General features: G+C 48.6%; 1 protein-coding gene across 5 annotated transcripts in view; it reads left to right on the top strand.

The window, feature by feature from the left end:
• The window catches only part of BLM (BLM RecQ like helicase), a 111,104-nt gene that overhangs the window by 60,240 nt on the left and 26,150 nt on the right, over positions 1 to 24,714 (top strand). For all 5 annotated transcript variants that reach the window (XR_011381053.1, XM_008275317.4, XM_051834324.2 and 2 more), the window contains 8 exons: positions 64 to 722; positions 2,454 to 2,645; positions 5,380 to 5,498; positions 6,688 to 6,801; positions 7,909 to 8,007; positions 8,215 to 8,363; positions 20,494 to 20,600; positions 23,856 to 24,016. Coding sequence is in view for 4 of the 5 variants with exons in the window: in XM_008275317.4 (XP_008273539.2) it covers positions 64 to 722; positions 2,454 to 2,645; positions 5,380 to 5,498; positions 6,688 to 6,801; positions 7,909 to 8,007; positions 8,215 to 8,363; positions 20,494 to 20,600; positions 23,856 to 24,016 (1,600 nt within the window). In the remaining variant the exon portion in view is untranslated. The remainder of the gene's footprint in view (positions 1 to 63; positions 723 to 2,453; positions 2,646 to 5,379; positions 5,499 to 6,687; positions 6,802 to 7,908; positions 8,008 to 8,214; positions 8,364 to 20,493; positions 20,601 to 23,855; positions 24,017 to 24,714) is intronic.

Genomic DNA, 24,714 nt, shown 5'->3' with positions numbered 1-24,714 from the left:
CACTTTGTGGCCAACCATTGTAGACAACTGTGTTTAACATGTTGTCCTGTTTTGTCTCTTCAGAAGGAAACTCCTGGCCGAAGCAGATTTTACTAGAAACGGGGCCAGCCTTCTTGGTTCACTGTGGGAAGTCGGGCCTGATTCCCTGGGAAGCCCTGTGGATGGCGAGTCCTGCTCTGTGGGGGATTCTGTTAAGGCGCCAACTTTTCCACACCTCCCCTCAAATTCTCTTTCCAATGGGAAATGTTTGACCACTCCCCCGGGAAAGACGGAATTCTCAGCTCCCACAAAGCATCTCTCCGAAGGACCCTCATTCAGTTCCCACTTACACAAGTCCTTCGTGAGCGGCAACTGGGCTGACACCCCAAGGACGGGACAAAGAAATGGAAGATGCTACTTCCCAGAAAACGTGCTCACCAGCACGGCCGTGAGGGACCAGAGCAAGCACAGGGCTTCAGCGAGTGACACAGCGAGAGACGCCCGGGCCGCCTGTGATGTCGACGACTTTGACATAGACGACTTTGATGATGACGACGACTGGGAAGATATAATGCATAGTTTAGCAGCCAACAAGTCCTCCACAGCTGCCTATCGCCCTATCAGGGAAGGGGGCCCCGTGAGGTCAGCATCGGAGAGAATTTCCTCAGCCAAGACCAGCTGTCTTCCCATGGTGTCCACCGCTCACCGCAGGCACATCTCAGAGTCAGTTCAGAATGACGCGGGTAAGTTTATGATAAATCGAATGCATACATAGTACAGGGAACCAAAACTGTCCAAAGTAGGAATTGTGTAAGAGAAACCACAGCAAGTCAGGGCTGCCTGAAGTCACATTGTTTCTGTGCGAATTTCTACTGATGATATGAATTACAAATCACAGTTTCAAAGGCAAGTTGCTCTTTTGTCTGTGCTGCAGCTGTAGTTTTGTAAAGTGTGTAATTATCACCTATTGTAGTAAAGCTCCGAAGTCGTTTACAAATGTGCCTTTCAAGTAAGGTTCTTTAGTCCCTAAAACAATAGCTCACGAGGGCCAAGTTTTTTATGATTTGGGGATGGGAAAAAGCAAAGATGAATTTATGTGCTGAAAGTGTATATATTTTTAGAATTCTGGATTGATGAGGATTGATTAATTTATGAAGTAGAGAAACTTTTTCTTCCCCGCAAAGATTTGCTTGCTTGTTTATTTATTTGAAAGGTAGAGAGACAGAGACAGAGCTCTTCCATCCACTAGTTCATGCCCCAAATGGCTGCAGTGGCCAAGGCTGGACCAGGCCAAAGCCAGGAGCCTGAAACTCCATCCAGGTCTTCCATGAGGGTGGCAGGGACCAAGCACTTGGGCCGTCTTCCACTGCTTTCCCTGGCACATTAGCAGGGAGCTGGATCGGAAGTGGAGCAGCTGGGACTTGAACCAGTGCTCATATGGGATGCCAGCATCGCAGGTGATCTGTGTCACGGCACCATCCTGGAGAAACACGTTTTATGTCTTAGAATAACTAACTGTGAGGCCGTCTAAGGATGTGGAAGCATTGGGCCTAGAGTCCTTGTCATTCATTCAGCACACACATACTGAGGGCTCACTCCTGTGCGGGTTCTGTTCATACCACATATAAAGCAGTAGAGACGATTCCTGCCCTTCGGAGCGCAGTTTAAGTGAGAGAAATTTTGAGGGGGAGGTGAGATTAGCCATTGTAAAGGCTCCAAGGAAAAGCCAAAATTAATTTAAAGCCTTAACATCAATGCTGTGAAGTTATCGCAGTGTTTCCTGGAAACAAGTTTCTACGTGCAAGGCTGCACGAAGCACAGCACTCCCTCTTTTGCCATTGACAACTTAATACCTCAGAAGTTGCTCTGACAGTTAATGCCGTGACCTTTAAAATAACCATTAATTTATTTTTGTATCGTGTTACAATGTGTCACACTTGACGCTGGCAATTATGTTCGAGAGGACTGAGTGTTGGGGTTAGAGTGGCTGCCAGGACTGGCACGAGTACCTGTCACTCCATGTGCTGAGCCAGAGTTGCGACAGCCAGGGTGCGGAGCAGGGCGGATGTGGGAAATGTTAGGAAAGAGATCTCGGGCCAGGTGACCGGGACAGCTGTGACACCGTGGACAGCGATCAGGGGGCAGAGTCAGATCTAGAGACGCGCTGAGGCGGGGCCCGCAGTGTCGAGACTAGAATTTTTTCCAAAAACCCAGAAGAGAAGATTTTTATTGTTTTCACCTTAAGAGAGATGATAAGTGTTTGAGAAGATATGTTTACCCTGATTGGAACACCGTTGCACGCAATAGGTACTATGCGTTGAGACATCACATGGCGCCCCGTAGACAGTGCACCAGTCAGAAATAAGAAACATGAGCCCCAGGGAGCCCTGTGTGGGCGACTCTGGGAGGTGAATGCTGATGTGGGCTTGTTACCCAGTGCACTCTCATTTCTTAACCTTTGATTGTTTTCCCAGACAAGCCTGCGCAAAGTTTAGCATCTGGAAATCTGAAACACGAGCGTTTCCAAAGTCTGAATTTTCCCCATACAAAAGACATGATGAAGATTTTTCACAAAAAGTTTGGTCTGCATAATTTCAGAACGAATCAGCTGGAGGCGATCAACGCGGCTCTGCTTGGGGAGGACTGCTTCATCCTGATGCCCACCGGTAGGTATTTTTAGACAGGAGTTGGCAGCGACACGTTGGCAGATGTCAAATAAAAGCCTTTAACAGAAGTGCAAAGAACACCTCCACAGTGTCTCTGCCATTGAGGGACCCCTTAACCTCCCGTGGCAGAGGAGGAAGTTGTGTGAGCTCGAGTCCTCTGCTCCCGCTGGCAACGTGGTCGGGTTTACAGCCCTTTAAGATCTTCAACTCAAAGCTCATTGTGTCGAATTAATCCAGAATTTTTCCTTGGCAATTTTTCCTTTTCTCTGAGTAAGTCTGGTAAGTGCAGCAGGTTTGACGCACACTGATGTTGCATGGTGGGTCAACCCTTCAGCTCTGGGGGGTGGCCTGGCTTAGAACACAGCTCTGCTGTGCGGTGCTAGGATGATGGTAAATATGCCTGCTGCCCGGAGAGTCCAGGCGGTCAGGTGCAAAGCAGTGAGCGCAGTGCTTCCTCGGCCCCAGTCTGGGGGAGTCCAGGACTTCCCATGTGCTGCCGCCACTGCTCAGCTTTCCCCACGAAAGCGAGAGCATCTCCCGGGGAGCTGGGGCGGCTCGCAGCCTCTGGGGTTTCAGTCCCATGTGCCTCTCCCTCTGCCCTTTACTTGCTTAGTCACTGACGTCTTTGTTAAATAATGTTGACTGCGTGTCTGGATTTTTTCAAACCATTTTTCAGATTTAAGTGATGTTAGTTTAGATAGTAGCATTTTCTTTTTTTAAAAGATTTATTTATTTATTTATTTGAAAGTCAGAATTATACAAAGAGAGAGAGAGGTCTTCCATCCACCAATTCACTCCCCAAATGGCTGCAATGACCGGAGCTGCACTGATCCAAAGCCAGGAGCCAGGAGCTTCCTCCAGGTCTCCCATGCAGGTGCAGGGGCCCAAGGACTAGAGGCCATCTGCTGCTGCTTTCCCAGGCCACAGCAGAGAGCTGGATGGGAAGTGGAGCAGTTGGGACTTAAACTGGCGCCCATATGGGATGCTGACACTGCAGGTGGCAGCTTTACCCACTGCACCACAGCACCGGTCCCTCCATTAACATCTAATGCCACCCTTCATATATTGGTTTTCTATTCCATTTCTGGATTTCTATTCTGCTGACCTGTCCAAAAGGTATTGCCAACTAGAGTTCTTTTTTTTTTTATTTTAAGATTTATTTTATTTATTTATTTGAAAGGCAGAGTTAGAGAGAGAAGCAGAGACAGAGAGAGAGAGGTCTTCCATCTTCTGATCCGAAGAAGGAGCCAGGAGCTTCTTCCGGTTCTCCCATGCAGGTACAGGTGCCCAAGGACTTGGGCCATCTTCCACTGCTTCTCCAGGCCATAGCAGAGAGCTGGATTGGAAGTGGAACAGCCAGGACTCGAACTGGTGCCCATATGGGATGCTGGCACTGCAGACAGCAGCTTTACCCGCTATGCCACAGCGCCAGCCCCAGGAGAATTTTCAATTTTATTAACTGGATCACTCCCTGTCTTCCATTTTGACCCTGGTTTGGAATCTGAGACGCTCACTGTTGGAAAGGCCCTCCGTGAGGAACTGATGCAGTGACTTTCGGGGCTTCCCAGGTCCTTTAGGGCCTTTTTTTTTAAACCCCCCTAAGAGGGCCAGGACTGGGTTGCAGCCTCATGCCTCACAACCCCCTGCTTTATGTAGTTATTTTGGCTGTATTTGAAAGGCAGAGAGGTCTTCTGTCTGCCGGTTCACTCCCCAAACACCTACAACAACCACGGCTGGGCCAGACGCAAGCCCGGATTCCAGAACTCCGTGCTGGTTTCCTGGTTGAGTGGCAGGGACCCCGGTGCTTGGGCCATCACTGCTGCTTCCCAGGGTGCACATTAGCAGGAAGCTGGGTCAGGAGTGGGAGAGCTGGGCTCAAACCAGGTTCTCCCGCACAGGACGCAGGCATCCCATTTCCTGTCTTAACTGCTATGCCAAATTCCCTTCCGTCAAGGAGGCACTTTTAAGGTTCCTTTTACCCTAAATCAAACTTGTGGTTTGTGTACATTCAAGGCACAGGCCTTCGACCTACTGGTTAAAACACCGCTTGGAATGCCCATGTCCAATATCAGAGTTCCCAGTTCCACTCCTGGTCCTGATCCCAGCTTCCTGCTAAGGCACACCCCGGGAGGCAGCCCGGATGGCTCCAGTGCCTGGGTTCCTGCCACTCAGATGGAAGACCTGTGTTACGTACAGATGCTGTGGGCGTTGGAAGAGTGAAATTGAAAGAGTGAGAAGTCTCTCTCTCTGTCTTTGCCTTTCAGCTAAAATTTGTTAATTAATGAATTTTAAGAAAAACTGAAATCATAGAAGTGCCTTCTGGGTCCTCATAGGAATAGTAAGCCATGTTGTGTGTGGTTTTTAGAACTGCGTATTTTATTACATTCTAACTCTTAAGTGTTGTATGGAAAGTAAGTCTTTTAATCCCTTTATCATGATTTTTAGAGATCCCTTGATTTCCTAAGAAGTTTTTCAAGCAATTTCCATTGCATTTAAATTTCCTGCCCTGATTCTTGCTTTTACTATTTTATGTAACTGTATAAGATGTGCTGAAAGAGTATTTTTACACATTATTTAGATTGGCTGAATAGCTTGCCTCATTTCTGTGTAGCAAGTTGTTGGCACCATGGGCAATATCTCTTGGTGTCCTATTAATATTGTATGTGGCTTCCTTAGTAACTTCTTGCTCTCAAGATAGAACCTGACAGGTATTTTTGCATTGTTTCCCTTTCAGGAGGTGGTAAGAGTTTGTGTTACCAGCTACCTGCCTGTATTTCTCCTGGAGTTACTATTGTCATCTCCCCCTTGAGATCACTAATAGTAGATCAAGTCCAAAAGCTGACCTCCTTGGATGTAAGTTATGACATAAAAACGCCAGTGAAAGCTTGCCTTAGAAACGACTCTGTTGCTGTATTCTGGGTATCTGACAGCATTTTTATGAAAGACCTCATGACTTGTCAGAAAGAATGCACCTGTTGATTAAGTTGTATGGTTGAGCACAAGTTGTTGGAAATTCTGATACAGGCAACCCATGGTTCATAATTCAATCTGATTTTATTCTACAAAAAATGTATTTTAAAAACCTATATTTTGCTGATGTGAATTTTTTTTTAATATAAAAGGATTTCCTTTTCTGCGTCTGCCAGTCAGCATAGTTCTCTCTCCCTTGTATCTTAAAATGCAGCCACATGCACATGCCCACACACATATGTCTTTTTTCCTCAGGGCTGAATTTAAGGAAGGATATGAATGCGTTCCCCTAAATTCTTCATATTGTGATCAACCAAGATTGTTTTCGCGGTTGTGAGTCACAATCTGTCAACAAGACCACTGATTTGGTTTTTCTTCCCAAAAATGCCTTAATACAATGAAGGTGGCCATTGTCCAGGCGTCTGTGATGTTGTGGCCTTTTTAGTGTCATTATGCATTAAAATCCTCAAGATACATTAGCCTTTAAAAAAAAAAAAAGCCATACACTTGGACTGTAATCTCTGGGATGCTAAATTCATATTTCTCCTGTTGAAAAGAGGAAAAGTAAATCAGCCCTAGAAAAGGAAGTGAACAATGGGGAGACTGTTTTGAGTTGTGCTTAATAAGGGTTTTTAAAATATATGCACTGATTATTTGTTATTGTGTTGAGATTACTTCCCCTTTTTTTAAAGGCAGACTGACAGGGAGAGAGAGAGAGAGCTCTTTGATCCACTGGCTCAGCCCCTACATGTCAGCGGCAGCTGGGGCTGGGCCAGGACCTCTACCCAGTTCTCCCACACAGGTGTCAGAGGCTGAAACACTTGGGCCATCATCCGCTGCCTCCCAGGCACGTGAGCAGGAAGCTGGGTCAGAAATAGAGCAAGGACGTCCGTGTGGAATATGGCCACCCCAGGTGGTGGCTTAACCCGCTGCTGCGACGATGCCCACCCCGATTATATCTCTCGAGAGGTCAAATGTATGACCTAGAAAATATGTTAACGCCTAAGAATAAATATGCTCTTAAGTCAGGTTACTGTATAAAATTTGAATCATTTATTACTTTTGTGCTTAGATTCCAGCTACGTATCTAACAGGCGATAAGACTGATTCGGAAGCTGCAAGTATTTACCTCCAGTTATCAAAAAAAGACCCAATAATAAAACTTCTGTATGTTACTCCAGAGAAGGTTTGTATGCATATCATTGTTTTAAATATACTATTAAAGGCTACAAGAAATACTCATGAATGTTTTTAAAATTTTGACGTGTTTTTTGATGTACAGCATAGTGTAAGGAATTCCCTTATAAATTTCACCCAGAACACTTCATTGTTCTTCCTTTCTCTATTTTTCCCCTCAAACATTTGAGAGGAAGTGAAAACCCTAAATACTGCACTGTGCATTTCCTAAGCGTCGGGAATTGTATCCCGGATAATCTCAGTGTGATTAACCAGTCAGGAAATGCACGTGGTTACAGTAACATTAAATGCACGTGGTTACAGTCACGTCACTCAATCTACAAAGTTTGTTCCAGTCTCACTAATGTCCGGATCCATCTCTCTGGAGCCGTTGCACTCCCTGCCTGTGCTGATTCTGATGGTTGTGAAGGCCGCCCCTCAGTTTGCCTTTCCTCCTGATTAGGTTCCCGCTGTTCACTGTTGGCTTTGGCGGGAGCATCTCAGGAGGCACTCAGGGGCCATTCAGCCCATAATGATGTCACTTACCTGGTCACCTGGTTGAGGTGCCCGGCAGCCCTCTCCCCTGCAATCAGGCCTTTTTCCCCTTTTGGCCTTCGTAATGTGCAGGTCCCCTGCAGTGGGGCGCTTTGAGTCTGTGTAGTGTCCTTTGACTCACTCCCTTCCCCAGTCAGTGACGACCGCAATGAATGCCAAATCGTGATTTTCCTTATTTCCAAATTCTGCCGTAGTGGAGGAGCAGGCTTCCCCGTATTCCACAAGCTTCCTGTTTGTATCAGTGCAAACCCAAGCAGTCTTTATTTACTCAGTGGGTTACGGTCAATTAGAAGTCCGCATTCTGATGTTCTAATTGTCCTAGAGGGCACCAGTGAGAGTGCCCTGAGGCCGGCTTCCGTGTCATTTCGGCCTGTCCCTGTCAGGGTGTGGGTGCTAGATGTGCTGGTGGCTCCGGGCGCCGTGGACAGGGCTTCTGCTGTTCTCTCTGTAGATCCAAACGAGCACCCACTCTCTACGGAGATTTTGAGCCCGCTTCAGCTGTGAGAAGGTGACATCATCAGCGCGATGCTGAGTTTCAATGTCTGGTGTGTTTCTGGTCTAGGTCTGTGCCAGCAACAGGCTGATTTCCACCCTGGAGAACCTGTACGAGAGGAAGCTCCTGGCGCGTTTTGTCATTGACGAAGCGCACTGCGTCAGTCAGGTACGTCCGGCTCTTTTGTCTGGAAGTCTCGACACGTGTGTGCCACCCAAAGCAGATGTATTTGTAGAACGGAGACAAACCCACGCTGAGTGAGCTCTCCTGCTATTTCATTGAAGAATAAAGTCGTTCCTAGTATATCGGCCAGTGTTTGCTTTTTATATAAGGAAAGTCCAAACATCCTGAAAAACAGTGTTTTGTTCCAACTAGTGGGGACACGATTTTCGTCAAGACTACAAGAGAATGAACATGCTTCGCCAGAAGTTCCCGTCTGTCCCGGTGATGGCTCTCACGGCCACAGCCAACCCCAGGGTGCAGAAGGACATCCTCACTCAGCTGAAGATCGTCCGGCCTCAGGTGTAAGTTCCTGCAAGTCGGCCGTGGCTTCCCAGAGCGGCTGCGCGTTGAGTCCCCCGTGCCAGCAAACGAGAGTGTCTGGGGCTGGGAACCAGTGTGCTCTCTAGAAATCCCCCAGCGAGTCCTACGTGCAGCGAAGGTCGGAAGCCAGCGCCCTGGGGCTTTGCTTTACTTAGCGAAATGAAAACTAAATCCCAGGGACCACCTTGGAAGTGAGGCTAAAGTGCATGCTGTAGCGGGAACAAGCGAGCGCTGAGTTCCCTCCCTCTGGCTGCCAGGCATCCCTGGGTAAACTTCACCAAGCCAGCTGATGACCTTGCTTTGTCACTTCCCCTCAAACCCGCTCACATCAGTGGTGTTGAGAACACTGCAGAACCAATGTAGAACAGCTTTGCTGCTGTATTTTTATCTCCCCAGCAAGATGCTTCTGGTTTCCACCAAATCCATAATTATTCAGAAACTATGACAGAAAGCCTCCTTGCTTCTGCATCTGGGTTGGGCTGTGCAATTTGTACCCCGACCTGAGATTGTTGAGACAGATGGCATCTTTGTTGGGTTCGTTCACTCAGCAAATATTTCTTTAACATCTGTTGTGTACCAAGGTTAAAGTATTTTTCCTTCTACTTTATCAGCAGGCACTTTGAGTCTGAGGTTACAAACTTTAATGATTCTGGAATGCCCGAAGGAATAACGGCTGAACAGGGTAGTGAAGTGAGTTTTAAAGCACAGCTTTTGTTCACTTGAAAATAAAGACCAAGGGGGCTCTGTAAACGCAGTAAGCAGTGGACCCCACAGCAGGATCTGTCAGAGGGTGGCGAGAAAGCTGGAAGTTGCGTGTGGAGGGAATGTAGGGGCCACGAGATTAGGGTGGCCGTGGCCGCCTTTGCAGAGTGAACTGGTGGCCTCTCAGTTATCTGATCTCAACCAGGGAGTCCAAGCGCTTTGGGTGTCTGCCAGCCTTTAAGTTGTTTGGTTCCAGCCTAAAATATTTTATTGCTAATAGTACTTTCCTATCTTACTGATGATCATACTTGAGTGCAAGAACTTGGAAATGGGATATTTTAATTTAATCTCACTTGGAGAGAAGTGTTTACATGAAATTTTTGGGAGAAGATATTTTTGCTTCAATTATTGATATGTACTGTAATGCTATATTTGAAGTGCCTTGTTTTTAAGTTTATTTATTTGAAAGGCAGAGTTACAAAGAGGAAGGGAGGGAGAGGGAGAGATCGCTAAACAACTACAAAGGTGAGGGCTGGGCCAGGCTGAAACCGGGACCCTGGAACCCCATCCAGGTCTCCCTCGTGGCTGGCAGGGGCCCAAGTACTTGATCATCATCTACTGCTTTCCAGGCGCATTAGCAGGGAGCTGGATTGAAAATGGAGCGGCTGGAACTTGGGTTGGCACTCATATGGGACACCAGTACAGCAAGCAGAGGGTTAATTCCCATGCCATACCAACCCCTATAATGCTGAATTTAAGATGTCATATTATGATTTAAGTTCTAATAAATAAACCATATGCTAAGAATTTGCTTCTACAAGTACCACCTTGGTCTAGGAAATTTTTTTCTTTTTTCTAATGGATTTTTTTTTTTTTTTTTTTTTTTTAGCTTTTCCCATTGGCTTATGCCAAATGCAATCTACTGTGTTTTTATATCTATTATACTACTTGACAGATGCCTGTGGTTAAAAGAAATGACAGGGGTCAGCACTGTGGTCTAGCAGGTGAAGTGCCGGCATTCCATAAGGCACCAGTTCGATTCCTGCTGTTCCACTTGCAATCCAGCTCTCTGCTTATGGCCTAGGAAAGCATTGGAATATGGCCCAAATCCTTGGGTTTCTGCACCTGTGTGGGAAACCCGGAAGAAGCTCTCTCTGTAACTCTGGCTTTCAAATAAATAAAATCAATCTTTAAAAAAAGAAAAGAAAAAGGAATTACATGAATTCCTTTCACCTTTAGAGTAAATTTTCGTAAATGCAGGTTTTGTGATTTATGTTGGTGTGAACACTGCACATGGCTATGTGGAGACTGATAACCTGAACCTCTTCTAGTACTGTGGAGAGGAAGTCTGCCTAGGAAAGAAAATTGTACATTTTCAGACTCTAACATGTGGTGTCTTTTTTGTGACTGGCACTCAGTAAGAATTAACAAGTGAAATATACGGAGGCAATTTGGCAAGTGTGGGTACCACGTTCACATTTGGGCAAGGCTGTTGACTGCATGCTGTACGTGATCCTTCTCCACACTGGGCGGGGGGCGGGGTAAACCCTTGGTGGAAGCAGATCTTGAGGAGTGCTGTCTGCTGCAGTATTTCCCCATCTTCTCCCGTGTCAGAAGAGCCCTTGTTTGTATCAGATTTGCCCAGTGCTGCTGGGTCATGACCCCGGTGACGTCAGTCCCAGGGTTGCCGCCACGGCCCATGTTCCTGTCTTGCTGCCAGTCTGTGATGATGTTCTTCCTCTTTGGGAAATGCAAGAATAGATAATAGAGCAAGGCTTGGTCCCATTTCCTAAGGACCTTCAAATATGAGCCAGGGAGAGCGACCAGTGGTGGCCATAGAAAGCTGACTGACAGAACAGTGACACCTCACAGCTCACACGTACAGGTCCACTGCGCGACGGCCGCGTGCTGTGCAGGACGTTGTGTGTGTGTGAACCTGCTTGTCGGAAGTCTTTTGAGACAGGTACATTCTGTGGGCGAGGAGACTGAGAAACAAGGAGATGAAATCCCTCACTAGCGCCCTGCACCTAGCGGACGACAGAGTGAGCACTTCAGTACCAGCAATCTGCTTTTAAAACCCTTAAGAAGAAAAGTTTCTTTTTATCTACTTGGAAGGCAGAGCAATACAAAGCTAGAGTTCTTCCATCCAGTGGTTCACTCCGCAAAGGCCCACAACAATTTATATTCATCGAGTTACAGTATACAATTCTCTGGAGTTGTGGGTTGTGGTTTTTTGTTTTTTTTTTTTTTTTCAGTTTGTTCTTAAGTTGTTCAACCATCAACACCGTGTACTTTTTAGAACATTTTTGTCTCTCTTCAGAGAGACTCCCTACCAATTAGCAATCAATGCCTGCTTTCTGCTGCCCCCGGCCCCCGGCCCCCGGCAGCCGTTCCTCTGCTCTCTGTCTCCACTCGTTGTTGCCTGTTCCGCACATGTCGTGGGGGTGGAGTCATCCAGGACGGGGCCCTTTCTGCTGGCTTCCTTGGCCGAGCCCATGTGTGGTAACTGATCAGCCTGAAGAATACCAGCCTGGCTCCCAGCACCTGTGCTGCTTCTGTCACCTCCAGCACTGGAGGCTTGCAGTCACCCCACATCCTTGTCCGCACTTGCTCGCAGCTGCCTTTTGAGTTAGAGCTGCGTGAAGTGTGGGTGGACGGGGCCTTCACAGGGAAAGACCAGACTCCAGGCTGGCGTCTGGCATGAAAGTACAGGACAGGCCGAAGGCACAGGGAGTGATCCCCAGGGGAAGTAGAGAAATGCAAAGAAGGGAGGCCCCGCGAAAGGAAGCGGAGGCCGGGTCCGGGGGTCTGGCCTGTCGTAATGCTGGTGCTTGGGTTTAGAGACTGCTCGGCAGGCTTTGGTCTGAACTGATAGCTCTGGCCGTGGAATGGAAGATAGAGAGAGGGAACCAGAGGGCCATCTCGTCTCCTGCTCGTGTCCAGGAAGATGTGGGTGGTGGTAGGAGAAGGAGAGGACAGAATCAGGAGAGCAGAGTTGAATTAACAGGACCGGCAGCTGGCTGAGGAGAGAAAGCTGAGGGCAGCGGAAGTTTATACCAGTTTCCAGGCAGGTGACAAGCACTGCTGACCTGTGGCGGGAGGAAGAGGAGCAGCCTGGACTTGGGGTGTGTGGGGTTTGGGATGTTTGAGGGATGTGTGGAGATAGACAGTGGCCTTCATGCTTTCTTTGGCCCCATGGGAATCCCAGAAACCCATGTAGCCCTTGCACGTTTTCTACCTGACACATAGAATTTTTCAGCTTGAGTTTAAATGAAGAGAGTATGGTCTGTTGCAAGTGTCAAAATTTTTTTAAGATTTATTTATTTATATGAAAGAGTTACACAGAGAGAGAAGGAGAAGCAGAAAGAGAGAGGTCTTCCATCCGCTGGTTCACTCCTCAATTGACCACAAAGGCCAGGACTGCGCCAATCCAAAGCCAGGAGCTAGGGGCTTCCTCCAGGTCTCCCACATGGGTACAGGGGCCCGAGGACTTGGACCATCTTCTACTGCTTTCCCAGGCCACAGCAGAGAGCTGGATCGGAAGTGGAGCAGCCGGGACTCGAACTGGCACCCATATGGGATGCTGGCACTTCAGGTGGCGGCTTTACCGGCTATGCTACAGCGTTGGCCCCAGTGTCAACATTTTTTAAAAGAATTGTAACCTAGCTCTTTACAATGTATCCAGCAGAATATAAATGCAGTCATAATTTTATACCCATTATCAAGCATTTATGAAACATTAAAAGTTTTAACTCTTTCACATATTTTTTTTTTTAATGTATTTACTTGGCTATCGCCGCAGCTCACTAGGCTAATCCTCTGCCTGTGGCACCGGCACTCCAGGTTCCAGTCCCAGTTGGGCGCCGGTTCTGTCCCGGTTGCTCCTCTTCCAGTCCAGCTCTCTGCTGTGGCCCGGGAAGGCAGTGGAGGATGGCCCAAGTGCTTGGGCCCTGCACCCACATGGGAGACCAGGAGGAGGCACCTGTCTCCTGGCTTCAGATCGGCGCAGCGCACCAGCCGTAGCGGCCATTTTGGGGGTGAACCAACAGAAGGAAGAGCTTTCTCTCTCTCTCTCTCTCTCTCACTAACTCTGCCTGTCCAAAAAAAAAAAAAAAAAAAGATGTATTTACTTGAGAGGCAGAATTAAAGAGAGAGAGAGGTTTTCCATCTGCTGGTTCACTCCCCAAATGGCTGCAATGGCCAGAGCTGAGCCGATCTAAAGCCAGGAGCCAGGAGCTTCTTCCAGGTCTCCCATGTGGGTGCAGGGGCCCAAGCACTTAGCAGAGAGCTGGATCAGAAGTAGAGCAGCTGGGACTAGAACTGGTGCCCATATGGGTTGTCCGCACCACATACAGAGGCTTAGCCCACTATGCCACAGCACCAGCCCAGTTGGTTTTTTTTTTTTTTTTTTTTTTTTTTTAGGTTTATTTATTTATTTGAGTTACAGACAATGGCTGGAGCTGGGCTGATCCGGAGCCAGGAGCCAGGAGCTTCTTCTGGGTCTCCCACACGGGTGCAGGGGCCATCTTCCACTGCTTTCCCAGGTCATTCCCAGGGAGCTAGATTGGAAGTGGAGCAGCTGGGACTCAAACCAGCGCCCGTATGGGATGCTGCTTCACACTCTGTCATATTTTACCTGCAAAAAAAAACTTTGTAAATTTTTTTTAATCTCTTATACCAAGATTTTCTTCTGTGATAGCTGTTGGTGGCACGTAATTGATGGAAACAGCTTAGACACATTTTAGAGATAATCTTCAAGCATGAATTCCAATTGAGAGTTTGTTCCTCACTGATCCAGGGCTTTGTGTTTCCCGTTAGCTCACGAGCCCCTGGATGCATGGAGCCAGCTCCAGTTTCTGATTTTCACAAGTGGGAGCCCTGAGACGTGTTGCCCACATAAAGGCATCTTATTGCAGCAGTAACACTCAATTACTTGAATTCCTTCTGAGATATATGACAAAATTACATCATCATCTGTCACCAGAAATTATTGTTAATGATCTGTCAGCTGACAGCTCAGTTAAGTTCTCCAAATTTTGTAGTAAGCAAAGAGCTGAAAATTATCTGACTGGCAAAGTACTCATTTCACTTGTTCTGGGAAAGACCCCGAAAGCACTTCACCACGCCTTATCTAAAGACCGCTGAATGCTTTTGTCTCTCTTCCAACAAGAACCTTGTACTCTGGATCCCATATATTTGGAAGAGTTGGGAAAATTGAAGTAATGTTTGTTTCCATACACTTTTCCTGATAAGATGTTTTTGACAAAACGCTTTTACTGTGCCTTGTGTTTTTTGGTTTTTGTTTTGTTTTGTTTTGTTTGTTTGTTTTGGACAGGCAGAGTGGACAGTGAGAGAGAGACAGAGAGAAAGGTCTTCCTTCCGTTGCTTCACCCCCACAATGGCCTCTGTGGCCAGTGTACCACGCTGATCCGAAGCCAGGAGCCAGGTACTTCTCCTGGTCTCCTATGCAGGTGCAAGGCCCAAGGACTTGGGCCATCCTCCACTGCACTCCCTGGCCACAGCAGAGAGCTGGACTAGAAGAGGAGCAACCGGGACAGAATCTGGCGCCCCGACTGGGACTAGAACCCGGTGTGCCAGCGCCGCAAGCGGAGGATTAGCCTAGTGAGCCGCGGGGCTGGCCCCTTGTGCTTTTCTTTCTTTCTTTCTTTCTTTTATTTTTTTAAATTTTTTAATTATTTATTTATTTATTTTTTGACGGGCAGAGTGGATAGTGAGAGAGAGAGACAGAGAGACAGAGAGAAAGGTCTTCCTTTTGCCATTGGTTCACCTTCCAATGGCCGCCACAGCTGGCGTGCTGCGGCCGGCGCACTGCGCTGATCCGCAGGCAGGAGCCAGGTACTTATCCTGGTCTCCCATGGGGTGCAGGGCCCAAGCACTTGGGCCATCCTCCACTGCACTCCCGGGCCACAGCACAGAGCTGGCCTGGAAGAGGGGCAACCGGGACAGAATCCGGCGCCCCGACTGGGACTAGAAACCGGTGTGCCGGCGCCGCTAGGCAGAGGATTAGCCTAGTGAGCAGCGGCGCCAGCTTCTATTTTTTTTTTTTTTTTTTTAAGAGCCTTGAGTTTGGTGATGGGTATTGGAGGATTTCTTTTGATATTGTCTACTTTGTGTATTTTTGAGAATTTCTTTTTTTTTGTTAAGATTTATTTTATTTATTCAAAAGACAGAGTTATAGAAAGAGATCCTCCATCTGCTGGTTCATTCCCCAGATGGCCGCAATGGCCAGGGCTGGGCCAAGCCGAAGCCTGAAACCAGGACCTTCAGCCAGGTCTCCTGCATGGGTACAGGGGCTCAAGTACGTGGGCCATCTTCTACTGCTTTTCCGGGGAGGTGTATTGGAAATGGAGCAGCCAGGATTCGAACTGGCACCCATATGGGATGCCAACATTGCAGGTGGCGGCTTAACCTGTTATGCCACAATACCAGCCCCATGGTGTACTTTTTAAATATAGTTTTGTCAAAACTTTGGGAGCAGGCATTTGGCCTAGTGGTTAAGACACCAGGCTGCGACATCCCAAATCAGAGTGTCGGGATTCAGTGCCCAACCCCTGCTCCTGACTCCAGCTTCCTGGGATAAAGTAGTGATGCCTCAAATAATCGGGTTCCTACCACCTATGTGGAGAGTTGGGTTAGTTCCCAGCTCCCACCTTTGGCCCTTAACCCGGCCCAGAGCCGTTTGCAAGCATTTGGGAAATATTCCTCCCCCGCACCGTGCCTCCTGCTCTTAAATAAATGAATAAAAATAAGAGAGATTTTTTTATCAGCACCGCACTGATCCGAAGCCAGGAGCCAGGTGCTTCTTCTGGTCTCCCATGTGGGTGCAGGGCCCAAGGACTTGGGCCATCCTCCACTGCACTCCCGGGCCACAGCACAGAGCTGGCCTGGAAGAGGAGCGACCGGGACAGAATCCAGTGCCCTGACCAGGACTAGAACCTGGGGAGCCGGCGCCGGAGTTGGAGGATTAGCCTAGTGAGCCGCGGCATCTGCCATATTATCTCTTTCAAATAATGAGTAACGACTGCCACCTAACCTAGTTGGCAAAGCCAGTTTTCATTGCCAGACCAGTCAGCCACACACACACGTAAAACTCTGGCTTTGTTTTTCCAATTCACATACACTCTTCTTCTTGGAAAAAAAAATTTTTATTTAGTTGTGTGAGAGGTACAGTTACAGACAGTGAGAAGGAAAGATAGTGAAAGGTCTTCCATCTGCTGGTTTACTCCCCAAATGGCTGCAACAGCCAGAGCTGAGCTGATGTGAAGCCAAAATCCAGGAGCTTCTTCCGGGTCTCCCAGGCAGGTACAAGGGCTCTTGGGCTTGGGCCATCCTCTACTGCTCTCCCAGGCCACAGCAGAGGAGCTGGACTGGAAAAGGAGCAGCCGGGACTTGAACTGGTGCCCATATGGGATGCCGGCACTGCAGGCGTAGGATTAACCTGCGCCACAGTGCCGGCCCCTACATACACTCTTTAGTGTCCGTCCCATGACAACTGCCTCTGTCCCCAGCACCACTGGAGGTGAGCGTGAATTGACTCCATTTTCTCCGTCACTTTCAGGGGATGTGAGTGTGCCGCCCTGGACCTGATGGTGTTTGCCGTTTCTTGTTCTCCCCCCTTCCCCTTTGTGCCTGCCTCCTTTCGCAGAGCGTAACATCTTCAAGGGGTCATCTTCGTCGTCAAATTGGCCAGTTTCACTTATCCACTCATTGACTAATGGGAACAGACTCTTTTTCTTTTCATATTTCAATATTTATTTGAAAGGTAGCAAGACAGGAGGTCTCTCATCTGCTGGTTCATGCCACAGATGCCTGTAACCGCCAGGGCTGCCCCAGGTTGAACAAATCAGGAGCCAGGAGGTCAATCCAGGCCTCCCACACAGGTAACAGGTGACACCCTGGGCTGGAACCATCACCTACGGCTTCCCAGGGTACGTATCTGCAGGAAGCTGGGAGTGTAAGTGGAGCTGGGACTCAAACCCAAGCACTCCAGTATGGATATGGGCGTCCAAGCAGTGTCTTAACCCTGTGCCAAATGCCCACCCCGGTGAGAACTCTCTAACGGGAAATCTGGGAATCCCAAACAGCCTATTTTCTACCAAGGTCTGATTTTGTTACGTGCAATAAACTCTCAGGGCCTGTTTTGGGCATCTCATATAAACGGAGTCGTTGGCTGCTGTGATCTGAGACTGGCTGCTTTCACTTGTTTTCAAGGTTTGTTGCTAAGTAGTGTCCTGCTGTATAGATACACCTCATTTTCTTTCTCTTTCTCCATTCATCAGTTGATGGTGTTGGGTTTTCCACTGCTTGGATATTATAGCTAATGTTCCTATGAACATTCATGTACAAGGGTTGTTTTTAATGCCTTTGAGAGGTGGTTTCTATTTACTTGAGAGGTGGAGACTGGCCTCCTCCCCCAGATGCCCTCGATAGCCTCAGGTGGGCTGAAACCAGGAACTGGAAACCCATGTTTCATGCTGGTTTCAGGGACCCAACTACATAAGCTGCCGCCACTGCCTCCCGGGATCTGCCTTAGCAGGAAGCTGGAGTCAGGAGCAGGGGCTGGAAATCAAGTGTAGGCACTCTGATTAGACACAGCAGACTTTTTTAAGGCTTATTTTACTTATTTGAAAAGCAGAGAGGGAGGGAGAGACAGAGAGAAAGAGAGAGGGGTCTTCCATCTGCTGGTCGAAACAAGCAGGGCTGGGCTAAGGCCGAAACCAAGAGTCAGGAGCTTCATCTGAGTCTCCCTCGTAGGTGGCAGGAGACCAAGCACTTGGGCCATCTTCTGCTGCTTTCCCAGACACATCAGCAGGGAGCTGGATCAGAAGTAGAGCAGCCGGTACTTGAACCAATGCCCATATGGGATACTTGCGTCACAGGCAATAACTTTATAAGATGTGCCACAACACAGGGGCCCTACACAACAGTCTTAACTGCTAGGCCAAACACCCAGCGCCGTTTGTGTGAACGGAGGTTTTCGTTTCTCTTGGGTGTCCACAGGAGTGGGATTGTTGGGTCCTGTGCTGACAGGTTTAACTGTTCAAAGAGCTGCCATGCCATTTTCCAAAGACGCTGCCAGATTCTGCCAGCAGAGGGTCCTGATTCCTCCAGAGGCTCACTGACACTTGATTTTGTCTCTTTTTGACCTGAAGCTTTAAAAAAAATGATAAAGCACTTTTCTGAAGTTAAAGTGTAGTTTAAAATGTGGGGACAGAAGCAAGGCCATGAGTGGGCAGCACTCCTGCTGGAGGGGCTCGGGCACCATTCTCGGCGGGAACCCAAGTCTGCTGCAGTACGTTCAGAGATGGTCTTCATCGCTCGCGCTCCCAGACAGCTCTTCCTGCCGTGACGCCGGAGAGTGATCAAAACAGCCCATGGCCGTAGCCGGTTTTTATCTCCCACCTTTTGGGCCCAGTCTGTTTTCCATTGTCTGCCGTTTCAAACGCTAGAACTCTTAGTGTTTCAGGCATATAAATGCCGTCGTGAGAGATGGTTTAGAAGGATCATTGCAGCCTCGCAAGCTCTCAGCCCCACGCTCCGACAGTGCCAGGGATGAAAGAAGCAGCTTCATGAGGTGCACATCCATCTTCCATCCTCTACCTCACTCTCCCGATGGCTGCAGTTGCCGAGGCTGGGCCAAGCCGAAGCCAGGAGCGTCTTCACGTCTCCAGCAAGGAGCTGGATCAGAAGTGGAGCAGCCAAGGCTCAAACCGGTGCCCTTATGGGATGCAGGCATTGCAGGCAACGGCTTAAGGCCTTATGCCACAGTGCAGGCCCATGAACATCCTAATGAGGGCCAGAATACTCGTGTCCTGATGTTATTTCCTACTGTTAGCAGAAATGAGTGAAGCACGTGAGCTCATGCAGCCCTGTCAGGGGCCTCTGGTGCTTTGATTAACGTTTTACCTGCGTCACTACTACATCTGCGATTGCCTTATTTTTCCATCCTGCTACAATGCATAGTGGTAAATTCCAGAATGCACGGCTGTAGGATTTGTTTATAAGTGAGAGGACACCGTGTCTTTCTTGTTTCAGTAAAATTAGCCTCATGTTTGGAGAGAGGAGAAAAAGTGAGAGGACAGTTGGAGAAGGAAAACAGGGAAGGAGAAGGCAGGGTGTGAGGAGCGTGGACGATCTGCATGCCAGTGCCGTGGCCTTTGCCAAGCCCGGCACGCACGTCCCTTAGTCTCAGACCAGGGGTCTCAGGAGAGGCTGGAATTGGTGGAGAGCTTCCTGAGCCGAGGGCAAAGGCTGGCATTCCTGGGGTGAGACGTGTGTGCCGTGAGAGCCAGGCGTTTGGGCTGGCGTCAGCAAAGGAAGAGAAGGGGATGGGGAAATCGGGGCTACAAGATGGTGGGGGAGGGGTGGGGTGGCGGAAGCGGACAGTGGTCAGAGGCTAACCAACGACACGGGGAGTGGGGACTCGGGGCGAGGTCTGCTGGAGACCCCCCTGCTGCCTGTCACTGCCTCTCAGATAAATGTTTGCTCTGTGATTTTTGTTGTTATTTTATTTGTTTGAAAGGCAGAGATAGAGAGGTCTTCTATATGCTGGTTTGCTCCCCAAATGCCCACAGCAGCAAGTGCTGGGCCAGGCCAAAGCCAGGAGTCTCCCATGTGGGTGACAGGGACGCAAGTACTTAAGACATCACCTGCTGCCTCCGCGGGTGTGCAGTAGCAGGACACTGGAATCGAGAGTGGACTGGACCTCAGCCTAGCACTCCCATAGGGGATGAGAGTGTCCTAAACAGCATTTTAGCTGCTGTGCCAAACAGCTGCCCGCCCAGTGATTTTCTTAATCTCTGCTTCTTGCAGACCGAGCTCTTGGCTTACCTTGTCTTTTCTACACGCTTTCTTCTGCAATCCTAACCTTTTGTCAGCTGGTCCTGTAGATGCTCCCCCCTTGTCACCATCCTTTAACCCTCAGCATAAGTTCAGTGTCTGTGCTATAATCCGCCAGTGACGATACTCGACTAAAGACACCTTGATACAGAGGTTTACATGTGGGAAGTCACTGTTTAGCTTCTTGAAGATGACTGGCTTGGTTTGGGCTGCTGTGATAGGAACACCACAGACTGGTGAGTCAGACAGCTCTGTAGTTCAAGGTCAAGGCGGCTGCAGATCCGCTGTCTGGTGATAGAAGCACCACTTCCTGGCCCACAGGTGGCATCAGGAGTGGGGCACCGGGAGGCGTCACGATCTGTGCCCAGAGGGGCACTGGTCTCACTCATGACTCCACCCCCATGGCCTGATCACCTCCCACAGGCCCTGCCTCCTCGTACTGGCCCATTAGGGTTGAGGACCTGGAGGGGGGGAGCACATTGAGTGCAGAACAGTGGCTCAAGCTGTGTATTCTCATAATAACCAAGCATCGTGTTTGTCTTCTTTTAGGTTTAGCATGAGCTTCAACAGACATAATCTGAAATACTATGTATTACCAAAAAAGCCTAAAAAGGTGGCATTTGACTGCTTAGAGTGGATCCGAAAGCATCACCCATGTGAGTACAGACGTGTGGTGAGTCACGTCGAGAAGTCATGGATGAATGTGTTTTCAGGACCGCAGTAGGGCATGTAAAGTTGCGTATTAGACATTTCTCTTCCCATGTGATAGCACAACTTGCTATTTATAGAGCAGAATATTGCCAACTCTTCTCAACTCTGGAAATTGCAAAATTTCATTTGGTGTGATAACAATAAACCCTAACAAAAAAAATATATTAAGCACTGCCTCCTACACAGCTGTACTCCTGTTTCATTGTCTTTGCTCTGGCTTCTGTCAGGGTCTCTTTGTTTTTGTGCCTGCTCCCAAGCAGGCCCGCCTTGGATTGGATTAACTGCTCTACCATTCACAGCAGTTGTCCGTGGAGCCCCTGCCCCACTTTTCCCGTGGAGAACTTTTTTGGTAAACATTTCTGTTTCCTTTGTTAGGGATTAGTGTGTGTGTGTGTGTGTGTGTGTGTGTGTGTAAACAAACAGTACAGTCATCTACCAAGAGAAAGATGGTGCTCTCCCTGCCAGCCTCAGCTTTGGTTCTACCACAGAGAAGTGACTTTTCATTTAATGCCTTTTATTTTCTGACTTGAAAAATAACCTATGTAGGGGCAGGCGTTTGTCCTAGCACCTGAAACACCAGTTAGGACACTCACCCACCACCCTGGAGTGCCTGGGGTGGACTCTGGCCGCACACATGGGGAACCTGGAGTGCTGTTCTGATTCCCAGCTTCAGCCTGGCCCAGACGTCTGGGGAGTGAAGCAGTAGATGGGAGCCCTTTGTCAGTCTGTCTTTCCCTCTCTGTGTGTCTCGCAAATAAAAAAATAAACAAACATGCATCAACACAACAGTAAATGCTCATTAAAGAAAATTTAGAAAACAACAAAAAGAAGAAGCAAAGACAAGCCTCAGTCAAAACGAGTCACATGTCCACGTTGGCCTATTAGCGCCAGTATTTTTGTCTGCATTTTTCTTCGCACCTGTGTACTCTCTGTGTGTAGTGTTGTGACCTGTCCCCTGCTGTACTTCTGGAGCATTTTCCTGTCACTCATTCATTTTATTCATTTGTTTATTAAGGTTTGTTTTATTTATTTGAAGGGCAGAGTGACAGATGGAGACAGAAAGAGAAAAAAGAGATTTTGCATCTGCTGGTTCACTCCCCAAATGGCTGCAACAGCCAGGGCTGGGCCAGGCCAAAGCCAGAAGCCCAGAACTCTCCCATGTGGGTTGTGGGTGCCCAGACACTTAGGCCATCTTGTGCTGCTTTCCCAGCACATGAGCAGAAAGCTGGTTTGGAAGTGGAGCAGCCAGGACTTGAACCAGCATTCCAGAATGGGATGCCAGTGTCACAGCATAGCTTAGCCCACTGCGCCACAACTCTGGCCCCTCCCTAGCTTTTAGAAACTTAAAAGAACATGTTTAATAGTTATGTACATCTTATTGTACAATTTTCTTTTTAAATTATTATCCTAATGTTCTTTAAAATATTTATAATTTTTAAAATTGTAAGCAAGGATCCAGCACTGTAGTATATTGGGTAAAGCCGCCGCCTGCAATGCCGACATCCTATATGGGCACCTGTTCTAGTCCCAGCTGCTCCTCTTCCAATCCAGCTCTCTGTTATGGCCTGCCTTTCTTTCTTTCTTTCTTTCCCTCCCTCCCTTCCTCTCTTTCTTTCTTTCTTTTTATGTATTTATTTAAAAGCCAAAGTTACAGAGAAGGGGAAAGACAGAAAGAGAGATCTTCCATCTACTGGTTCACTGCCCAAATGGCCACAGTGGCCAGGGCTGGGCCAGTCTGGAACCAGGAGTCTGGAACTCCATCCAGGTCTCCCATGTGGGTGGCAGGGGCCCAGATACTCGGGACTCCTCCACTGCTCTCCCAGACACATTAGCAGGGAGCTGCGTTGGAAATGGAGCAGCCAGGACTTGAAGCAGTGCTTTTTTTTTTTTTTTTCTTTATTTACTTTTGACAGGCAGAGTGGACAGCGAGAGAGAGAGACAGAGAGAAAGGTCTTCCTTTGCCGTTGGTTCACCCTCCAATGGCCGCTGCAGCCAGCGCACCATGCTGATCCAATGGCAGGAGCCAGGAGCTTCTCCTGGTCTCCCATGGGGTGCAGGGCCCAAGCACTTGGGCCATCCTCCACTGCACTCCCTGGCCACAGCAGAGAGCTGGCCTGGAAGAGGGGCAACTGGGACAGAATCCGGCGCCCCGACCGGGACTAGAACCCGGTGTGCCGGCGCTGCAGGTGGAGGATTAGCCTAGTGAGCCGCGGTGCCGGCTGAATCAGTGCTTCTAAGGGATGCCAGGGACAGGTAGTAGTTTAACCTCAGCGCTGGCCCCTACAGTATTCCTGAAGCTCTTGAAGTGTATTGCCATGTGCATTATACAAAAGGTAAATAAGCTGCCTTCTCTTAAAAAAAGAAATTATTTATTTACGTTTATTTGAAAGAGAGAGCTCTCCCCAGTGCTCACAGCAGGCAGGGCTGAGCCCAAGCTAAAGCTGGGAGCTGGAGGTGCCGGCTGTGTCTCCCTTGTGGGTGGCAGGGACCCATGTCCCTGAGCCATCACTTGCTGCTTCCCAGCGTATGCATTAGCAGGAAGCCGGAATCAGAGCCAGAGCTAGGACTCGAGCCCAGGCCTTCTATGTGGGGTGCAGGCATCCCAAATAGTGTCTTTTTTTTTTTGACAGGCAGAGTGGACAGTAAGAGAGAGAGACAGAGAGAAAGGTCTTTGCCGTTGGTTCACCCTCCAATGGCTGCCGCGGCTGGCGCACCACACTGATCCGATGGCAGGAGCCAGGTGCTTCCCCTGGTCTCCCATGGGGTGTAGGGCCTAAGGACTTGGGCCATCCTCCACTGCACTCCCGGGCCACAGCAGAGAGCTGGCCTGAAAGAGGGGCAACTGGGACAGAATCCGGCGCCCCGACTGGGACTAGAACCCGGTGTGCCGGCGCCGCAAGGTGGAGGATTAGCCTAGTGAGCCACGGCACCGGCGCTAGTGTCTTAACCGAGGCACCAGACACCTGTCTCGGCCTCCTGGTTTTCAAGCCGGCGTGAAGCAGCCCCGGATGTGCCCAGGCCCCCCGACACGTTGTGCACAGGAACAGGGTTCAGAGTCGCGTCTTGTTTCCTTGGCGTGTGTATTCATTGCTGGAGTTGTTCTACGTGTGCTCTTCCTCTCCTTCCAGAACACTGCAGCCAGCCATGCTGTTACCGTGCGAAAAGTCCTCATTTCTCAACCCTGTTTTGGTTTCCGGCAGATGACTCGGGGATAATTTACTGCCTCTCCAGACGAGAATGTGACACAATGGCTGACACGCTGCAGAAAGACGGCCTTGCTGCTCTTGCTTACCACGCCGGCCTCAGTGATTCTGCCAGAGATGAAGTACAGCACAAGTGGATTAATCAGGATGGCTGCCAGGTAACTGCTTTTAAAATAAAAAAAAATTTATAGTATACTCATACATGCAACCTTGCACGTGCAAAATGCAAAGTGGTTTTGTTTTTTAAATATTCATTCACTCATTTGAAAGGCAGAGTGACAGAGAAAGAGAGGGAGAGACGTAGAGAGATCTTCCATCCATGGTTCACTCCCCAGATGGCTACAGCAGCTGGGAACTCCCACATGGCTGCAGGGGCACAAGCACTTGGGCCATCTTCCTCTGCCTTCACAGACCCGTTAGCTGGGAGCTGGATCAGAGCGGAGCAGCCAGGACTCAAACCAGCTTAACCCGCTGTACCACAACACTGGCTCCTGCAAACTGCTCATGCCTTCAAGGTAGTGAACACCAAAGACTGCAAGTCAAAAACAGACTTCGGGACTTCCAAGTTGCTTCTTTCTCTAGCAAAACTTTTTCTTTTATTGAGGCATAATTCCCATACCATAAAATTCATGCTTTTAAAGTGTGCAAGCTAGTGGGTTTTGCATCGTCATAAGGTTGTGTGACCATCACCACTACCATAATTCCAGAACGTTTTGTCACCCCAAAAAGCAAGCCCATACGCATTAGCAACTTTCTCCACTTCACAGCCCCTTTCAATCGCTAGTCTTCTAGCCACTGCTAACCTATCTCTAGACTTTCACGTTCTATTCATTCATTTATTTTTTTTTTAAGATTT

The sequence above is a fragment of the Oryctolagus cuniculus genome, chromosome 12 (assembly GCF_964237555.1).
Source record: "Oryctolagus cuniculus chromosome 12, mOryCun1.1, whole genome shotgun sequence".
NCBI classification, from domain to species: domain Eukaryota; kingdom Metazoa; phylum Chordata; class Mammalia; order Lagomorpha; family Leporidae; genus Oryctolagus; species Oryctolagus cuniculus.
Note: the sequence above shows the minus strand (reverse complement) of the source record. Positions and strands in the feature narration are given on the sequence as shown.